Source organism: Gopherus evgoodei, chromosome 3 (genome assembly GCF_007399415.2).
Source record: "Gopherus evgoodei ecotype Sinaloan lineage chromosome 3, rGopEvg1_v1.p, whole genome shotgun sequence".
In the NCBI taxonomy this organism is placed as follows: Eukaryota; Metazoa; Chordata; order Testudines; family Testudinidae; genus Gopherus; species Gopherus evgoodei.
In genome coordinates, this window is record NC_044324.1 from 111874068 (window position 1) to 111895386 (window position 21319).

General features: G+C 41.1%; 1 protein-coding gene across 2 annotated transcripts in view; it reads right to left on the minus strand.

The window, feature by feature from the left end:
- Window positions 1-305: 305 nt before the first annotated feature.
- SLC18B1 (solute carrier family 18 member B1) overlaps window positions 306-21319 on the minus strand; it is a 33440-nt gene continuing 12426 nt past the window's right edge. Inside the window, exons 5-14 of one of the 2 annotated variants that reach the window (XM_030556333.1) lie at window positions 15394-15484; window positions 13523-13679; window positions 11442-11578; window positions 9812-9913; window positions 8105-8196; window positions 6637-6732; window positions 5694-5768; window positions 4426-4519; window positions 4271-4323; window positions 306-3974 (exon numbers count right to left, since the gene is read on the minus strand). In XM_030556333.1, the coding sequence (XP_030412193.1) occupies window positions 3908-3974; window positions 4271-4323; window positions 4426-4519; window positions 5694-5768; window positions 6637-6732; window positions 8105-8196; window positions 9812-9913; window positions 11442-11578; window positions 13523-13679; window positions 15394-15484 (964 nt within the window). In that variant the 3' untranslated portion in view covers window positions 306-3907. Of the gene's footprint in view, window positions 3975-4270; window positions 4324-4425; window positions 4520-5693; window positions 5769-6636; window positions 6733-8104; window positions 8197-9811; window positions 9914-11441; window positions 11579-13522; window positions 13680-15393; window positions 15542-21319 lie in introns of both variants that reach the window. The other variant, XM_030556332.1, reaches the window with a different exon arrangement.

The window sequence follows — 21319 nt, forward strand, 5'->3', positions numbered from 1 at the left end:
TACAAATGGTCTCTCTGTATTAAGGTGACAAAATACAGGGTCAATTGCTTAAAAGAATATTGAATAAACAGCCTTATTCAAAAAGAATACAAATCAAAGCACTCCAGCACTTATATTCATGCAAATACCAAAGAAAAGAAACCATATAACTTACTATCTGATCTCTTTGTCCTTACACTTAGAAACAGAAGAGTAGAAAGCAGAAACTACTTCTCCAAAACTCAGAGAAAACAGGCAGACAGAAAACAAAGACCTCAGACACAAAATTCCCTCCACCCAAAGTTGAAAAAATCTGGTTTCCTGATTGGTCCTCTGGTCAGGTGCTTCAGGTGAAAGAGACATTAACCTTTAGCTATCTGTTTATGACAGTTGCTATTCTTATTGTTGGTAGCAGATAGAGAGTAGTGGTAGCCTCTTTTACTGCTGGAACCATTTTAAAGTACTGAACAAAGAGTTTTTTTGTTTTTGTAGGGAACAGGTTATGTGCTACAATCTAAATCGTTTTGTGTTTTTTTTTAATCAAGATCAATTTTCTAACAGGGCAGAGAATTGAACCTGGCTCTCCAGAGTGACAGCCTACCACCTTAACCATTGGACCACCCTTCCTCTTTAATGCAGCTCTGTAGTCTAGATAAAATTAGTGGGACTACCTAAGTGCACAAAGTTAACATGATTAAGTTTCTGTTCTGAAGATCTTACAATGTAAGACCCTCATCCTGCAGAATGCTTGGATGGTGTATAACACCGCCCTAAGTCTGACTAGTAGATGTGGCTATAAACATGAACTCCTGTTCCACACAAAGTTCTGAAGTTTCAGAAAAGTTTTCTAAAATGGAACAAGTAAAATTCCAGTTTCCTGTTCTAAAAGAAACCTCAGGATGACATTTGTGGGAGAGAGACCTCAATATTGATGCAAAATATGATATTAATAAAATTACTATAACGTAATAGGGTGTCCATCCCACACAGGACTGGAAGGGGTTAAGGTTGACAGGTATTAACTCCATAGGCTGTACCTAGAAGAAGAGCCAGGGAGCAGGGAGTTGATTGCAAGCAGGTTCTGCTGTGCAGGAACAGTGGGCCTATAAAACCAGGAAGCTGGTAACAGATAAGCTGCTGCTGGGAAAGGGCAGTCACTCCCTGGGAAGAGGGAGGAGGGTTTGGAGCTGGTACACTCAGGGAAAGGAGGAAAACCAGGCGTTGTAGGAAGCAGTCTAGGAAAGAAGCAGTAAGAGCTGTAAGAGGAAAGCCCAGAAATGCTTGGGTTGAGGGTCCCTGGACTGGAAGTCAGAGTAGAGGGTGGCCCCAGGTTCCTGTACCCACCACTGGGGAAGTAGCACCATCAGGACAGTGCTGGAAAAGACTGCCTGGGACTTTTTGTGCAGAAGGACTTTGAGTAAAACCCTGGAAGGCGGGGGGGAACACTGAGTGATTTAGCTGCAGAGTTGAATCATGAAGAGGCTGCATGGGGCAAGAGGGGGGTTGCAGACAAAGAGAGAGGTGGAGGGACAGCAAGCAACCACAGGAAGGGGTGTTGAGCCAGTGAGGTATTCCCCAGAACCTCCACAAGGAGTAGACCTATCTGCAGTGAGTAGAACAAAGCCATCACAGTCACTTATTTTTAAAGTTATTTCAAACCTATTTGCACTTTTACTGATATTAAGATATAGCTACAAAAGTGTTACAGGCAGGATGCTCAGAAATATAATATACATATTTAACTAATTATATTAAACAATGTTTAAAGCTAATCAAAGAAATTCCAGGTTTCTGCATCTATCAAGGAGATAAGTCATGTTAAAGCTTGTAGGAATAAACCTAACCATGAAAGGAATGCAGGGTCGTGTTAGCAGAGCAATAAATCTAAAGGTAAAGTGGGCCTATACATAGTGCCCTGCAAATCTGTGGATATCCATTTTATAGCCGTGGACAATGTTTGCGGATCGGACATGGATACGAATTTTATAGGTAAAGCCCTGCACAGATACACCAACATCCTTCCCTCCCCCACCCCACCCCCTTTTTTTCTTCTCCTCCTCCTCTTCCAAGAAATAACCACGGTTGTCATCAGCTGGTGCTTGAAATCCTCTTGATATATGGCAAAAATGCTGTTGGCAGGTCGAGCTCGAGTTTGGCACTGACTCCTCTCACTTCTATTTGCCTTCCAAGCCCCTCTGTTCCTCCAAGATTTAGGGAAGGATTTATCATTAGAATGCTCCTGGCTGCTGTCAAGGAGTGAGGCTGAATGGATGTTCCTGATTATAAGCTCAGAGCTTTTTGAGATGGGAATCTTGCATGCACTTTTAATATACTGAAGAAAAAAACTCTGCTATAGTTGCAAGGGTAAGTGGCCCAACTTGCACGTGTAGCCTGATCTATCAATTGTATATTAATTATATGGATTACTTAAGAATTCCCAGTTCACACTCTGAGGTTGAACCACTCTGAGGTTTGACAGGTTCTTGTCCCAAGATCAGGTCCAGTATTATTAAGATTACTGTTTAGTTGGGAACTCCGTTGTGCAGAGATGCAATACGCACACTTTAGGAACCCTTCTGTATTTACAATAGTTGAATACATTTAGCAGAGTCACAAATACTCTAACCCAGCAAGGTAGACAGAGATAATACAGAATGTACATCTGACCATATCCCTCTCACTGGGATACTTTTATGTTAGCTGACACCACTATGTCTCATGCATATTCAGCAGAAGTTTCTCCCCTCTTCTTTATTTGTATCTCCTCACCTACTAATGTTGGGCTGCCCTTCTCCTATAAGTTAGTATATTAATGATCTCAACTTATCATATACATCAATTCATTGCCATGGCACTCTTGTATTCAGACATCTGCAGATGTTCCCATCCTAAGACATCCACAAGTTGATGTTAGCTCAAGTTCCTGTGGTGGGCTGGTATTGTTGTGGACAAACTTCCCCCTTCTACACTATTCTCAGTTCCCCAAAACTTAGGGGTGACCATTTGGCACAGATAAATGGCTTAAGTTCATAGACCTCAAGCTAACTGCTGAAGCCAATGTCTTATAGGATACAGGCCTGTAGGTTCCTTGCATTACTGCTGAACAAAATAAATACTAAAGCTAGCCCTATGGGCTACACACCCAGTAGAAATGCAGACTCTAATTCTACCAAATTCCCTTTCCATCATGGGTCAAATTTAGTCCTGGTCTAAACATATGTAATGCTGTACTTACTGAATATGACCCAGCATATAAATTCAGCTCTCCCATTCTCCAGTATTTGCCTTTTCTTCTCAGTCCTATGTTTAATAGGAGGACATGGAAGATGGCTGGCTTCCTTTCCACCCTCACTTGTAATATCATTTGGCTAAAGAAATTCACAGAATTTAGAAATAAGAAGTTACTTGGTTTTATTTAACAGAGCATTAAGCTCACCATTTCACTATTTCAAATTCCCTTTGAACAGCTAAGGTTATCAGATATGATATTTTAACTATTCTTTTCCTTTTTTTAAAAGGAAAATGCACATTACAATAAAACATGTAACAGACGGTCTGGGATAGTCCCCAGCAGATTCAAGTACAAGAAATGAACATTCTGAAACACAATTTTTTCACATTGTGCAAAATCTCTCTTCAGTGCACTGTACTGTGAACACAGATAAGCAGGCTGACATTTGATTTACCAGTTCAACCAATCCATAGCAGGAACATCCAAAAGAAAGGCATGTAGTATTTAAATAGAGCATCAGAACAGCAATATGGCAATATGTTGCCATTACAAATAATCCATAATTTGTTATGCATTATGGGATGTGATTCTCCCAGCTCTAGAATTACGCAACACTGTTTGAATGTTAAGTCCACTCTTCTCATCACTAAGTTAACTTAAAAAAAAAAAAGAATGTTGATCCAGAAGTATTCCTGGCTATGTCTCACTAGCCAACAGGTGTGCTCTTTCTTCATTTGTGCCCAGAGGGGTCTGCAAATTGGTTCTGTTTGAGAAGGCAAGGAAGGAAGGAAAAAGGAAACAGTTTGATAGAGCTTCTGGATACTTTTGCATACATCATGCCAGCATTATTTAACAAAAAACAAAAACAAACAAAAAAAACACCACCCCCAAAAAAAGCAAGTGCAGTCTGTGCCCCCAGAAATGTTTCAAGTCTCTCTAATTACAAGGCTGATAGTGTGAAGAAATAGAAGTATGGCTGAAAAAAAAAATCTGTATTTTCCTTAATTAAAACCTTTTAAATCTGGTTTGAAATGGATGTAAATAGAAGTCCCACAGTACCTTCTTCTTCTTCGTGAGGCCTCTAGGATATAGTATATTCCAATAGCTAGTCCCTTTAAAGAAATGGTCAATTATTATAGTTGTAATAGTTGTGTAATATTTTATAGTCACAGTCTGCAATAAAAGCAACAAGCAAGAATACTAGCTTTACTTACACTTAATAACACCCATCCTCCTTGTATGGTGGCAGCCCATTCAAACCCCAGCCTCTCATTTAGGTATCCACCTAATGTTGGTCCTACAAAAGCTCTAAATATATCAAAGAGAAGAAGTATAGGTACCTCAAAGAAGAGATTATAAAGGTCACAGATAAGAGAGATTCTTTATTGCAATATGTTGAGACAAGAGGTTTCAGATCTACAGCTAATGTACAGATGGCACAGGTTGCCCCAGTACAGGAGGTGACTGACATCTTACAAGGGTCATTGACTTCAATATGAATAGTACAGTACTGAAAGTACGGTGCAGTATCATTCTCATGCAGTAGCACACATTCCCGTCTGTTTACAATTGACTTCACTTCTTGTGATGTTAATGGAAAACAGAGAGGGAGGTAACTCCATTTAGTTTCACTGTCCAAGATTGAGTTGATACAGGATTTTCTTTTATTATTTGTATTGATGCAGTGCCTAGAGGTCTAGGCTCACTGTGTTAGGCCCCCTTCACATGTGGTCTCTGCACCAAAGACCCAGGGGTGCTAGCGGTGCGGTTGCACCCCATGGGTTGAAATGGTTTCCATTCTATACCTGGTTTACAGTTTTGTTCAATGGCTCTCAACACCCCTACTGTACAAAGTGTTCCAATGCCACTGCCAACAGCTTAAAATGTAAGCGTAAGCTGAGAGAACAGATAGATACAAACAGATGGGGAAAGTACACTGTAGCATTGAAACAGTTATCATTTGTGTAGCCAACATTAGTCACAAAACACCAGCAGCCTAGTTCTTGTCAGTGGTTTGTAACCCACTCATGCTGTGATGCCCATAATAGAACTGTGAAGCAGAGACCAATTTAAAAAGCTGCTTCAATTTACGCAACTTAGATGCATTGAGTAACAGGAGAGGACTGGTGTGGGTGACCTTGAACTGCACGTATCTGTACTATGTCCACCAGGCTGTTGATGAACTCCCAACATTGTTTTCAACTGTCCAGCACTAAGCATTTTAGTCACTCAGAAGAGAGAATCTCATCAGCTGCCAATACTGATGATAAAGTGGAGCACACTAAAATTCTGGTAAATGCTGCCCAAATGTGGCATTTTGAAGGGATCCTGAGAGCTGAGGAAACTGAGGCAGGACATGGGAGAGCCATATTTAACCAGTAGGGGGCACTACAGGGTAAGCAGGCCCTTTTACACATTTAAGCAGCCCAGCAACTTTATGATCAAAATACAAGAAGTTTATAGACAGTGACTGTGTACCTACCCAAGTGACCACATTGCACTGAAAAGCCCAGACACCAGTCCCAACACACTTAACCCCTCCTCGAATCCATTCTCACTGGAGAAAGACAGACAGGTTATTTCCACTAGGTACACGGCTTGCCTTTTAAAGTGCTCCATAACTGGGAAATACATTAACATGCACACAAGTGCATCCAGCACAGAGAAGCCTCTCTGCAAAGAGGATCCACAGCTTTCTACCCCATGTCTTGCCTATTAACAGCCATCTGGCACCACCTCTCTGGGAGAAGGAAGATAAGGACAATGCTAAGTGGAATTCCCAGCACTACAGTGTCATCACTATTGGCAGTGTGATAACTGGATTTCCATGTCATACACAGTCAGTCTTGTGGGGCATAGGAAAAGGAAAGCTGACAGATGGGTCTGAAAAAGGGGAAAGCCCTTGATCCCAAGGAGAAATGCACTTTGGCCAAACATGGAAACAAGAGGATCTCAGCCCACTATGGCCAAGCAGCATGAGTGATGGGAAACGGTATTTAAAGTAATCCTGACTCCTGCTGATAGAACTGTTACTGTAGGTCTCCTGGAGAGCTAATGATATTTGCTGGATAGTAACGGTTCCAGTGACCTAAAATAAAAGTCCCTTTAAGAAATATACCAGTCTTGTGGCTTGCTATGCAAATGACCAGAACCAGCTGGACCCCATGACTCTAATGAGGTCATCACACCCCCTTACCAATAAGTAAAATTCAAAAGTGCTTAAGTGATGTAGAAGCCCGGATCTCTCTCAAAAAGAAGAACTTGAAAAAGTGACGTTGACTCTTTTGAAAGTTTTACCCAACATCTCAGACTCAGATCAACAATTAATGACTTTCCCCCAACCCGAGAATGAAATGGTAGTTGAAAATTGTTTGAACAGCTTCTAAGTAGTAGTAATTAAAGTTGTGATAGACAGGATTACTTACTAAGCACAATGCAGCACCTCAGGGAACAGTGGGATACCAGACATCCCAAGGGAAAAGCCAGTCAAAACCAGCATTAGGACAAACATCCAGAGTTTGCTGCAAAATAAACATGTAAAGATGTTTTACACCATTCCTTTCAAATAAAGCCTTATTTAGGACTGTTATACCAGCTCTCCATGATTCAGAGACTAGTTTTCCCTTCAAAGCATCATTAGCTGTAATATTCATTTTAAAATTACCTAGTAAATCACTCTACATGTTTTACCAGAAGAGATTTTTTAATAGTGCAGCTTCAGTCTGAAAAATGGAATTTGTGAAAAAACAAAGAATTCTGTGATTCCATGTTCATTGCATCAATGACTTCCGTATGCAAGGAGCTCAGTTTATAAACAGAGAATGGTTTTACTAACTGCTGACCCTGCAAATTCATTCTGGGATTGTTAAGTTCAAGTTATATCAGTGTAGATATAGAGAAGGGTAAAAACCCTACACGCGCAGGTCTACAGTACAGGGCTAAGTCGACCTAAGCTATGCAACTCAAGCTGCAAGAATAACGTGGCTGGCGTTAACGTACCTTAAGTTGACTTATTGCAGTGTCTACACCATGCTGGGTCGACAGGAGAAACTCTTCCATTGACTTACCTTATGCTTCTCATTCTGGTGGAGTACTGGAGTCAACGGGAGAGTGATCGGTTGCCGATTTAACAGGTCTTCACTAGACCCTCTAAATTAACCACCAGTGGATCGATCGCCACACGTCAATCCCCCAGTAATTGGTGACAAGCCTCAAGTTAGTTTCCTGAACTTTTTCCTCCACTCATCCCTTCTCCCACAAATATTTGCAAATGGTTATGTTCTTCTTCAAAAGTTAGAAAAAGAAGGTTTTATACCTTAGCAACCCTCGCCATCAGTGTCATTCCACAAATGTAACAGAGTATATCATTTGAAGACAATAGGGATAGGACAGGTGGCTTTACAAAAATAATGCAGACTGTCTTCACATTTTTTTTCGCAATTATTTTCTATTGAGAGGCATTTCAATGTCAGAAATATCCACGGAGAGACAAACACTGTAGTTTTTTACCTCAATGTAGCTAATCGAGGTAAACAGTAAACACATGCTATAGCATTTACCTCACATAGCTATATCGAAGTCAAAAAACACATTACCTGTCTCCCCTTGGATATTACATCAAGATGGTTCTCTCAGTGGGATTCCCCCTGCTCCCTCCCCCTACCTTCCCCCATCCCATGAAGGCATAACTGTAGTTAGTTCTTGGAATGCATAAGCCACAAAATAATTCACTTTGCTCTCCCACAGCTATGTTGGTCCTGGAGGACTTACCAGTAATAAGAAAACTAACCTTTATTATTCTCCACCCCACACACGGACTAAAGTGAGTAGATACAACTCTGAAGAGGCTCAGTTGACAAGTGTTAGATAGAGATAAAAGGTGGTAAACTGTACCTTTCAATGTGCAAGATGGGAGCAGGTCCTAACAGGAAAAACGACAGTGCGGTCAGTAAGCCCCCAAAGACCAACAACCATTTCCTTAGGTGCTGTGAAAGAGAAATCAATGGTCTGAAGAAATCCAAACTCAACCAAACTCTTATCTGTCAAACTAGCACACATGCAAAAATAACGTGGTTAAGGTACTTCTGGACACCTCAAACCCACCAGGGAAAGGAAGATACTTGAGACTCATTCAGATTCATTTCCCTACCTTCAGAAGCATCTCACATGATGAAGTGGAGAGAGGGATTTAGAATAATTGTTTGGACAAATAGAGGGGTGGCTGTGTTAGTCTGGATCTGTAAAAGCAGCAAAGAGTCCTGTGGCACCTTATTGACTAACAGACGTATTGGAGCATGAGCTTTCATGGGTGAATACCCACTTCGTCGGATGCACGTCACCCACGAAAGCTCATGATCCAATACTTCTGTTAGTCAATAAGGTGCCACAGGACTCTCTGCTGTTTGGACAAAGTTAATATTCTCTCCCCATCCTATCACAGTACAGGTCATTAAACTCAACATTAGTTATGGTGTCACAGTATTGCCTATTCCAAGTGTAAGAAGATGCTATAGTTATGACAAGCACCAGAGGTGAACTTAGAGTTTAGCTTGACTGCCTCAGATCTCCTAAAATCAGCTATTAGAGGTGGCCCCTGCGGAAGGCTGTTTTACATTATAACTGGGGCTCCACAGAAGGAGATGCATCGGAGAAGCAATGATCAATACATTTCATAGGTCATGCTCACTCCCTGGCAACTGCTCCATACTATGCAGATAGTATCAGGAGGCTTTGAGGTGAGGGCATCTCAAGACACTGTACTCCCATTCCAAACAGACTCTGCTACAAGGGGCCCAAAGCTTGGGTTCCGCTAGCAGAATGATGCAAGTCCTACTTTTCTGCAGCATAAACAAAACAAAACAAGAGTGTACATATGATTCTGATGTGAGATTAATGGCTCTCACTACTGTCAAGGAAAGTTGATAAGGCACCCTCATTTTGGACATAGAATACCTCTGCTTTTCCTATTTTCCTCAGCCAATTAGTGACAGCAAAAAAAGTAGTAGAAAAGTGATATGCACTACATCAAAAAACTGTGGACACATTTTCACTTGTGATCACATAAGGCTTGGATAAGGATCTCCAAAGATAAAAGGCTGTGTCACCAAAATCTCCTACACCATGCACATATCCTAAGCTCATCTGAAATATATTCATACAGTTAGACTGTTACCAAGAATGTGAAGATACAGTGGGCCAAAACATTTTTCTGATAGGAAAAAGACAATTTCATGATAGTTTGTTCACTGCCCCATAACCTCCTGCCACTAACTCTACTTGAAGTAGTGAGTCAGAGGTATTTGCCCACCTAAAATCCTGTTCTATACCAACTACAACATACACACATTTGTCCATTATGTTTACTGTATCTATTTATGGACATACTGTAGCACCCAATCCTGTAAACGATACACGCAGGTGGTCCTTTTTAGCGTTCTATTGACTTGAAGAAAATGGCACTCAGTACAGTCGTAAGGGCCTGTGAAGAATGGGGGTCTGGGTCTATGACTTCAGAACAGAGACTTCTGTTTTTTTTACTTTGTATATCTAAATTAGCCATGAACATAGGACACTATACAAGTAATTAGAGATTGTACTTACTGGCATTTTATCACTTAGAAACCCAAGCAATGGTGAAGACAAGGTGTAGGAAAGTGCCAAACCTAGGAAAACTAACCCCACATAACCAGCTGGTACTTTGAACTGCAAAATAAAATTTTGACAAAAGCATGGGAATTAGTATTCCATTATCATTACCTTTTAAATTAAGTGGCTGAAGTCAATATTTTTTTTCCTTATTTTTGTGTGAAGTATATTTTTCAATACTTGGGATATCAGCTGTAGATTTTCAGTTCCCTTCCCTATCCCAAATATCTTCAGTTCATCAGGTTCCATCACTCCACTGACATACACAGTTCAAGTCTAATCTCAAAGGAAACAGATTTGCCCCCCAATCCAGAATGCTGAAACTTAATCTGGGGTGTTTGAAATCTAAATCTCAGATATTGATATTAAGTAACTCTTGTATTTACATCTCCAATTTTTAGTTTTGTTAACAGTTAGTAGAATTCTATAGTATTTATAGTTTCCTATTTGGTGCATTTATTTTACAGCATGACTTGCCTTCATAATACTTTTTTCCCTGCAGTGTAAAAGCCAAAGATTTGATTTTTCTAAACAGTCAGATGAAAAGATATTCAGCATAGTGAATGGGAAGAAGAGAGGAAAGGAGTCTCACTGCAGCTGAAACAGAATGAGAAGCATTCTGAGGGTAACAAAAATGATTAGGGATATCGAATAGCTTCCATATAAGGAGCAATTAATAAGACAAGGACTTTTCAGCTTGGAAAAGAGATGACTAAGGGGGGAAGGGATATGATAGATTATATAAAATCATGATTGGTATGGAGAAAGTAAATAAGGAAGTGTTATGAGAAGGAGTAAACAACACAAGAACTAGAGGTCACCAAATGAAATTAATAGGCAGCAGGTTTAAAAGAAACAGAAGTATTTCTTCACACAACGCACTGTCAACCTGTGGAACTCTTTGCCAGAGGATGTTGTGAAGGCCAAGACTATGACAGGGTTCAAAAAAAGAGCTGGATAAACTCATGGAGGATAGGTCCATTAATATCTATTAGCCAGGATGGGCAGGGATGGTGTCCCTAGCCTCTGTTTGCCAGAAGCTGAGAATGGCGACAGGGCATGGATCACTTGATGATTATCTGTTCTGTTCACTCCCTCTGGGGCAGCTGGCATTGATCACTGTCTGAACACAGGATACTGGACTAGATGGACCTTTGGTCTGACCCAGTATGGCCATTTTTATGTAGAATGTTGTAGCGTAAGCTTTATTCACTTGCTATTTGACGTTACCTAGTTTTATAGGCGAATGCTACAATGCCATCAACAATTCATACATTTAGATTTAAAGAGCTCAGTCAGTTCAAATATTCCAGAATGGCAGCTATTGCACAGTCTGAAAATACTCTTCTTACCCAATCACATGCAAGTGAATTCCCTAACATTCACAAGCATTATCTGTACATACCTAACCAGAGACAGGAAATGGGTAAGAATCAGCAATACAATACCAGGCTCAGATAACACGGAAAATAAGTACATTTGTTAGAACAAGATTTATTAGAACATTGATTTTAAAATATTTGGATTAAAGTACTCCATATTGCTGAAGTCATTAACCCATCTCTTGCACATTAAGATGACTCACCTTCTCTGAAACGAATAGTGACATGGTGGGATCCAAAAAGCCTAAACATGCACTTAGTGAAAATATAGTAAAACAGAGAAGTACAACTTTTGGCAGAGTAATGAGCATCCAGAATGAGTCCTTGGTAGCGACTGCATCTGTTTTAAAAAAAGGAAAGAAACTGTGTTCTTTGGTACATGGGTTGTGTTTAATCCGATACACTTATAACACACTTTCTTGCTTCCAAGATTCAGTGTTCTCCCTCTTCCACTGCTTTGAAGGTAGTTGTCTCTCACACAAATTGAAACAAAATTTAGAATGTTACAGGTCATCCTTGGACATTGTTATAAGATCAGATTTATTTATTGTAAGCCTCCTGCTTGGAAACTTGACAAATGAAGAAAGCAATCAGAACTTAAATTTTCCTACTTAATACCTTCAGTTTAGAACAAGATAGTTGGGCAAATGCTTATTGAGTGACTAAGATGATAGAATAGACAAATATAAGAAATACAACCACTTTTCAGGTGCTATTGTGATGTTTTACATTTCTAAATTATGCTCCATGGGCCTGATCCTGCACACACTTCAACATGTGTATGATCTCATTGTGCGTACAATGAGACTGCTACTCACATGCACTATTATCTACAAGATCAGAGCCTATAGCTCTTTGTACAATGGACTTCCACAATGCAGAATTCCAAAGCTGCATAATTCAGAGTATTTATATCCAAGCGATAAACCATCTTCCAAAGACAGACAAATGGTTAACCAGCATATCTCATCTAACAGTAGTATGCAGGATACAGACTTGTATATATAGGTGGTGCTTCCTTTCCTATGATTTGTTATAATTGCCATCCTCTCCCTTTTGGGCTTCCTAAAAAGATTAGGGTCTTTAGCCATGCAGTTCCTCTGATCCTCCAATGTTAATCACACCTGTACTCTTCTATTAGTTTCTCCCTCCAGCAATATGATGACTATTTTTTAACATAGGCTATTTATGCTAGATCAACAGATACCCCCAGCTATCTTTTTCTCCTCAAAACTGAGCCATCCAAACTTGATCTAATGAAATGCAGTAACAACATGAGACTTCAAAGAACTGCATGCAGCTGGATTCTCTTCCATGTGTGAAATATATCTTGCATCGTGGAATGCAATACATAGGAATCCCTTTGTCCTCGGTACTGTACACCTCCAACTTGCTCAACAGCATGGTTAGACAAAAAGGTATATCTACACTGCAAAAAGACCCAAAACGGTGAGTCTCAGAGACTGAGTCAGCTAGTTGGACTCCTGCTACTTGGCTAACAATCGCAGTGTAGACATTCCTGCTTAGGCAGGAGTGGGGGCTTTGAGACCCTTCGTGGATTTCAGAGCTGGGCTCCAGCCTACGTGGGAACATCTACACCAAGGGTTCTCAAACTGGGGGTCGGGACCCCTCAGGGGGTTGCGAGGTTATTACATGGGGGGTCGTGAGCTGTCATCCTCCACCCCAAACCCTGCTTTGTCTCCAGCATTTATAATGGTGTTAAATGTATAAAAAAAGTGCTTTTGATGTATAAGGGGGGTTTGCACTCAGAGGCTTGCAGTGTGAAAGAGGTCACCAGTACAAAAATCTGAGAACATCTTATCTACACTGCTATTTTTAGCCCAGTAGTGCAAACCCAAGTCAGTTGATCCAGGCTCTGAGACTCGCTGCTGTGGGGTTTATTTGTTTTTCTGTGTAGACTTACCCTAAGACAACTTACTGTTTAAAAGTCCCAAAGAGACACATCATGTAGAAAAAAATCTCACTTCATTTCAATGCAACAGAGAAAGCTAGTGTTTACAGGGATGGACACAAGAGAGGAGATTCATTCCAAGTCACATGCATCCATGATTTTTAGTTATGTTCAACAAGGACCTGATCCTGCACCATTAAAATCAGTTGCAGTTTTGCCACAGACTTCTCGTGCTTGATCCATCTCCAGGGATCTCACAAGGATAGCTACATACAAGAGGAATTAAAGGGTTTTACTAGAGTGATTATGTATCTATCCATCCATCTCAAATTTGAAATACCGAACAAAGGAAGTGGAAGGAAAAGAGCCTACCATATTTTGGTAAGAGGTACATGTTCAGAGGCACCAGGATCAGCACTAAGCATCCTAGCACTATGAAAGGGACTTCATAGCCAAAGGACTGATACAAAAAGCCACCTATAGGTGGGCCCAGCACTAGTCCAAGCCCTGTAAAAATTTCAAGGCTGCCCTGTGGGAGGGAGAGGGCAAAGGGGAAGGAGGAGAGAAAGAGAATAAAAGTTAGTAGATCATTAGTAGGTCATTGATCAAGAGCTAGAACAAATCATAACCATAAATCAAAACCTTTACATGCAAGGACAGCAAAGGTAGACTGAAAAGCTGGCTGGTTAAAAGCTAAGTGAGCTTTTAAGAGTAAGACCAAATGTACTGCTTACTTTTTCAGTCTTAGCCACTCAAATGATGCCTAATGTACTCAGTTCCTAGGGGAAAACATCTCCAGTGCTGTTCCATATACCCAATACATCTGCAAAGAGGCCAGCAATGAAGTGACTACATTTCCCAAATACAAAATTACATTAGAACCTGAAGGGGAGAACTTAGTAAGCATATCACAATGAATCATCATTAAGTCACCTCTTTGGGGCTTGGGTGAAAGATGCCTTAAATTAAATAACTTTTCTGCCTACATACAATTGGTCAAGTTTAGCCCTTGCAACTATCTAACGAAGTCTATCAAGCTACAACAAAGATACATTTGACCCATTAATTTTCTTTTATTGGATACAACCTCAAAGAACAGGATGAAGGGGACCGACATAGACTTCATCTCTTCCTGTTATAGTACCATTAGTCCCCATTGCCGAAGTGTGCTACATCATTTGATCAGCTTATATTTAGAGCAAGATTGACAGGTGCCAGAGGCCCAAGTTCAACAAGTCCCTTCAAGTACCTTCATGACCTGGGGCCTTGCATAGGGAAATCGAGGATCTGATCTTGTCAAATGTTTCCCCCCACCCCCAATTAAAATTTTATTTAAGCCTCCATCCTCCCCTGCACTTCAGCTCTCCTCCGCTATCCCAAACAAAAAAAATATTACCTCTATGTAATTAAACATCAGCACCAATTCCTACTCCAAGTCTCCTGCCACACCCACTTTTTAGATCCCTCCTCCCATTGCTACTGGCTTGCTGCTTTTAAAGCTAGGGCATAACATTAGTATCATGCAGGGTTTGGTCAGCATGCTCTCCCTTCTATCTATTCCTAGTGAAGCCATCACCAATGCAGCTGGACACAACAGCACTTTGTAACAGTCCCACTAGAACTGACGAACCTTAGAAGAAAAATCCCAGCTGTGATGGTTTAACTCCTCACTGAAGCCTCTGGTTACAGATTGATTCTTAAGCAGAAAGCTGTATGATAAACCAAGATATTTCCCTTTGTTGTGTAATGTCATACGCCATGTCATAACAGAATTCAGTTTTCATGAAGACTAGATTAAATTGTTGCATTTTTAAAAAGCTTTCAAGTTATACGTTGTCTGTCAGTCTTCTACCCATGTTTCAAACACTGGCAAATGGATCACAACAAGAATATATTAAAAATCCCTCCTCAGCTAATCCTGAGAAAGTCAAAGACTTATTTTCTAACGCTCCTGTAAAAATTACTGAATGAACTCAGTTTTACATCTTCATTCCTTCCATTGTTCCAGGACCTACATAACTTTTGTTGCACTTGAATCATGTTTATTCCTTCACGCATATAGCATTTTAATTCGAGTTTTTTTTTTTTTTTTTTTTTTTTTAAGCTGGAGGAGCATATGGTACACACTTGACACTAGCTGTATGGTTACAGTGGCTGTTTGGTATACAAAATGCATAAAGATGAGAGTCATTAAAACACTTTTATTCTTGACATTTGGCTATAATGTGTAGTTTTGTACATACCATTACTGTAGCTATATTATTGGGAAAAGCCTTTGCAAGAATAGAAAACGATGCCGTCACTGCTGCAGCAAAGCCTATGGCATCCATCGCTCTAACCAGAAAACACAAACCAATGAATACTGGTCCATCAGGTGCTCTATCCAACAAACTGAAAAAACAAGGAAACTAATGAAATTTAGCAAAATAAAACCCCCAATCCTTAAAATACAACTGTAAGGTAAACTCCTGACGTCTTCTAGATATGGTATGGTCCAGTGGTCAAAGCACAGGGCAAGTCTCTTGCCCTTTGTCAAATGGGAATCTCTCTTACTTATCACATATGTATAACATCATATAAAGAAAGAGCTTGAAAAGTTTGGACACCTAGCAGCCAACGTAGGCTCTCCTCGCATTAGAGTCCAGATCCAGAATCCTCATATGAAGCTCATCTCCACTTTTATTCCTAGTTGCTGTGGAAGGTGCTGTCTCTGGACCTTGCTTAGGGACTCCAGCTTTTTTGTATGTGCCTATGACTAATATACATTTGATACATTAGAAACTCCACTATCTCTGGGTATGTTTAATACTGCATTATAAACCCAGCCTCAGACCCAGGCTTCTCTATCATCCACATAAAAATATTCTGATGAGTCAGTAAGCTCTCAGGACCTGGGTCTTAGGATCCACCAAGGGGGGTAGGGGGAGGTGAAATTGAGCCCAAGCCCTGCTGTGACTCAGGTCCAAGTGCCGTCTTTCTGTAGCATGGATGCAGCTCAAGCCTGGGTCCCTAGACTTGTGGCCAAAGAGTCTATCACCACTATACCACAATCCTCTGGTCCTGTGATTCTCAGACCTTCGCGTCCGAAACTACCTAGTCAGTTCCCAGGCATTGGAAGCAATCCTTCCTTTCAATGCCGACAGTTGAACTGGGTTCAACCATCTCCTGTGTTCACTATGCCCAGCAACAAGAAGCAGCCGGTTGTATTAATATACATGGAATAAATGGGCCAAATGTATTAGCATAATCCAGTCACTGTTTAACATTAAATAGCAGAAAACAATGTTCGGGAGTTAGGTTACAGAGACTTCAGCCTCCTTAGCACCATAGAAAACATCATTAAATATCCTTTTAACCTTTTGTTAAGGATACAGAAAAGGAAAAGCAATTAAAGCATTTGAAATGTAAAGTATTAAATATGGCTTTCATTTTAACATCTCATCCCCTTTCGCTGTAAGAGTTTTCAGAAGAAAAAAAAGTGTTGTTTGACAGTCTCTTCAATGGTATCAAAGACAGGAATAACTGTCCTTTTTGGGAAAAGAGAAGTTAGGTGAGAAGGGCTGGAGATTTCCTAACTTCTTCTCCCCCCTCCCCCCCCCAAAAAGGACAGTTATTCCTGTCTTTGATACCATCGAACAGACGATCAAACAAGGGGCCTTTTTCTTCTAAAATTGGACTTCAACAGCAGCAATGAGGAAATCTCCAGCCCATGTCAGCTCATTGCTGTTGCTGAAGTCCAATTTTAGAAGAAAAAGTGCCCTTGTTTGACAGTCTCTTCGATGGTCTCAAAGATGGCATAATGGTCATCCCAGGTGGCATTTGGGATTCAGCTGGAGCTGGCAGGGGTGGCGATGTCACCTGGGTCCCTCTCTCTCTGGTCCATTCTGGTCAGGATACCTCTCAGGATCAGGATGAGGAAAGTCAAGGGCTCTAGGAAATTGAAGGGGGGGCAGCTATGATGGTGAAGCTCACTGCAGTAGTTTCTGTCTGTTCTTCATCTGTATTTTTGTTTTCAGACTTTCCCCACATAAAAATGTTTTAAGAACCCCAAAGAGGGAGTGATGGGTGGAATAGCCTCTACCCTTATTATTTTGTTCACCAATTAGGCCTAATATCTGAAATATCAATATTGGTATATTAACTTCACATCTCCTGTTCATAAGCCAAGCATATAATTCAAAGACTGTTGAAATAATCAACGTGGCCTTTGTGGTTTAGACTAATTGAGCTTCTTTGTCTGGTTCTCTTGCACTCGCTACAACATTTTTTAGAATAGGTTACCGTGACATCATATGAATTTACACTCACTTTTTACAGTTAAAACTCACAATTAGGGCAAATCTATGAGCCCATTCATCACAAGCCCCACACTATGTGCACTGCTAGGTGGCCATGGGAACACAGCCAGATTCTGGTTAATCTCTGGCGTGAGGCAAACAAGATGTCTGATTTCATCAAGAGTTGCAGAAATGATCACGTGTCCCAGGAAATGTTGCAGAAGTTTGCGACGTTGGGGATCCACCAGACAGCTGGTCAATGCAGAGAGACTCAATCAGCTCAAGACCAACCACTCAAAAGTCAGAGATGACAGCCCAAATCTGGGAACTCCCTGCCTCTTCTGTGAGGCCTTTGGCAGGGTAAAGAGAGCTGCACTGACCACTGAGTCCATGGTGGTGCATGACTATCTGCTTAACGGGGGTTATAAGGATGCCATCCCTAACTCTCAGGCAGCATCAAAGGAGAGCCAGCAGCCACTGGATCAAGCTCAGGAAGTGACTCTCTGGTACTTACAACGGTCCCTGAAGAGGCTTTACTACCAGAGCAGACAGCACGTGAGGATAGCCCAGAGGAACACCCCACAGCAACAAAAGCAGAGAAGGCAGTAGTACTGCCAGAGTCTGGTAAGTTTCTGACCCCATGTTTGTTGTTAATATATGGATGGGATGCATTTTCAGCTTATGCCCCAATGAAAATTATTATTACAAGCCAGGGGTAGCAGCATATATCAACTAATGGTGGAAGACCTGCCAGAACCATTCTGAATTCCATGTGGTGGGGGACACAATGAATACTGGGAAGTGAATACAAATATTACACAAGCGGTTACGATTCAATTTTTACTTGATAATAATGCTGTCACAAAGCAGTGTAGGTATGTTAAAATTAAAATCTTTACACAGACTTTTCTGGTATTACAACACACCATACAAATCAGACCAGGGTGAGCTGCATATCCAATTACTATAATGGGGGTATATAATCCATTGGTGCCACATTCACGGTCTGAAATACACTGGGGGAGTTGTATGTAGTCCCTGGGTGCCATACTACCCACTGTGTGATCTTGGGCAATTCACTTCTCTCTGCCTCACTTTATCATCTGCAGAATGGATGGTCTAATATGTACCTGTTGTACCTCCCATGAATGATTCACCCTCATCCTAAGGGCTGTGCAAGCCCACAGTGTGGTCACAAAAAACATCCCTGATTTCCATTGCATATAGGGATCCTGCTACAGTTAGGACAGGTGCACTTTTTGGGTCTGTATACCTCCCATGGGTACAACAGGTACATATTGGTACAGTCAGCAACCTGAAATCCTCAGCTGAAAGGTACTTTATAAATGCAAACTCTTATTCTGTTATTGAATACAGAAATGTGGTGGAGAGGGGGATGCTTTGAAGTCCCATATTATACAAATACAATCCCAGGAGAACGGGGATGTTATTTAGATGATGTATAGCCTATTATAAGTCTGGCCTGTGCCTGGGGTGTCTATACACTCTATGGATGCTGTATTAAGAGTCCAAGTTGTCCAGTATATAGTCCATAGAGGATGTATTGTAAATCCAAGCTGCACCAGGGTCACTGACCAAATTGCAGGGCGCGTTCCAGGGGGCTGCAATACATCTGCAGGATAATGGGATCCTGGTGATTTGCCCATGAATTTTCACCCAATCTCATTTGCAGATTGCAAACTTTCCTGAAGCAGGAACTCCAAATAGGTGGTCAGATTTCAGGGGATAGGCTTATTAAATAGGGCTCCTCTGTAGGTCACTAGCCCCCTCCTCTTGTAGATTGCTGGTCAGGGCCAACAAGCCATTATCATACACAGCTGGCTTGTCCCCAACAGCTTGGAACACAAGATCCCTTTGGCATTCAGGAATTGCCAGAAGTATTATGTCCTACAGAAAGTGGATAGCCTAAGAGGATTATAAAACCATGCAGAGTAAGCCATGGTAAGCTGTCTCCTCCCCCACAAGGGGAAAATGGTCTGTTAATTTGAATTTAAATTGATCTTGTAAATTGGACTTAATTGTAATGTGTAACTACTTTCTGCTCAACTCTCAGCAGTGTCTGAGAACAGAAGGTTATCTGAATATAATAAACCCAGAGTATCATTTTTTTATCTTAAGATTCCAGATGAAGTCAAACTATTTTTTTAAATACTCAGACAATAATGTGTTCTTTCATTTGGCTTGGCATGCCCTTCCACCTCTGCAGGGCTACAATAGCCAGCCATGAACCTTGTGGAGGAGGCATACTCCTGTCAATGGAACAGGTACATGAAGAATGATGGACATCCTGAATAAGGCCAGTCAGCAACTTCAATGCCAATGGCCAGGTCCAGCCAAAAAGAGGCTGCGCTGAGTGCGGAGAGATTGTTTTCCAGAAATTGCACTGCCAAACAGTGCTTGAGAGAGGAAAATAGAGTACAACAGAAGTAACTGGTTGAGAGACTGCTTGTGTTCGTGACAGTGAGATTACAGACTCCAACTCCAGCCCCCATTCCATGAGTCCCCTCCATGGTGCAGTGATCCCATGTCAGAGAACTGCACAATTCTGTGGTTGAGTGGTCCATACCACACAGAATAAATGTTATGTGGAGACAACGAGTATACCCTGTTCACTCCTCCACACTGGTGCAGCAGGGGCCAGAGCACGCAGCACACACTAGAAGGGCTAAAGAGCACAGGGACATAAAACACTCCAAGCTCTGTTTCACTAATTTTGAGTGTCCTATATGTAGTCAGTTATTAGATGCATATCTAGAAATAGTGATTTTATTTTCACACCAATATGGAGTCATGAAAACTGTTTATCATCTTTACTAAAGCTGACCTACATGGCAATTCAAAACAGTAGGTTAAAACATGTGCATTTTTTATCTTCATTGTATAAAATAGGCACAACAATATATTGCACTGCATCCATAAGTTCAAACTCATGAGAACCACCACCTCTAGTGGAATGTGTGAACAGAACCCATCTCCCAACAGATAGTATTTTGCTCACCATTTATATTAGGATGCACTTACATTCACACATGAATGATTCACCCTCATCCTAAGGGCTGTGCAAGCCCACAGTGTGGTCACAAAAAACATCCCTGATTTCCATTGCATATAGGGATCCTGCTACAGTTAGGACAGGTGCACTTTTTGGGTCTGTATACGAGTCAAGCAATCCAGCAGGATCCCGAGTCCACTGCTGTTGGAATGGCTCAACTTAGTCCTCACAGACATTATGCAGAATGCAGCAGGGCACAATACTGCAGATGGCATTGATAAATTTGGCATTCTTATGTTTCTGAAAAGAACACCAACAGGATTTCAATCCACTAAACACATTCTACAGCTACTGAGAGTATAATCAGCTTTCTTTTGCCAGACCCTCTGACATCAGGGTACGGTTTAAAATGTCATGGCAAAAGTGCGTACAACACAGGGTCCCCCAGTGGGACAGTTACCCATTTATAACATCACTTGGTGGGAAGAATGTCCCAATCTATGGAAAATCCTGGCATTACATACTTTGCCAGTACAGTCTATGTTAGAGTCCATGAAGTGGCCAGTGTGTTCAACCAGATACTGTACAATGACGGAGCAGAATTCTTTGTGGTTTGTGCATTCAAAATGCTCCTAGAGGAGGGCAAGACTAAAGGCACAAGTCCCATCTATGGCCACAGCACAGTTTGGAAAGCCCATTTTCTCAACACCAACAATTATTTCAGGGACTTTGTTTATGCCCACTAACCTTTGAATAAATCACAGTTCTGATAGCTGTATTGGTAGCAGTTTGAGGCAGATTTGCCAACACAAAACTGGATAGCTATAAACCTATAGCAGTTAGGGACAGCCAGCTGGTAGCTGGCTATAGGAACCTGCT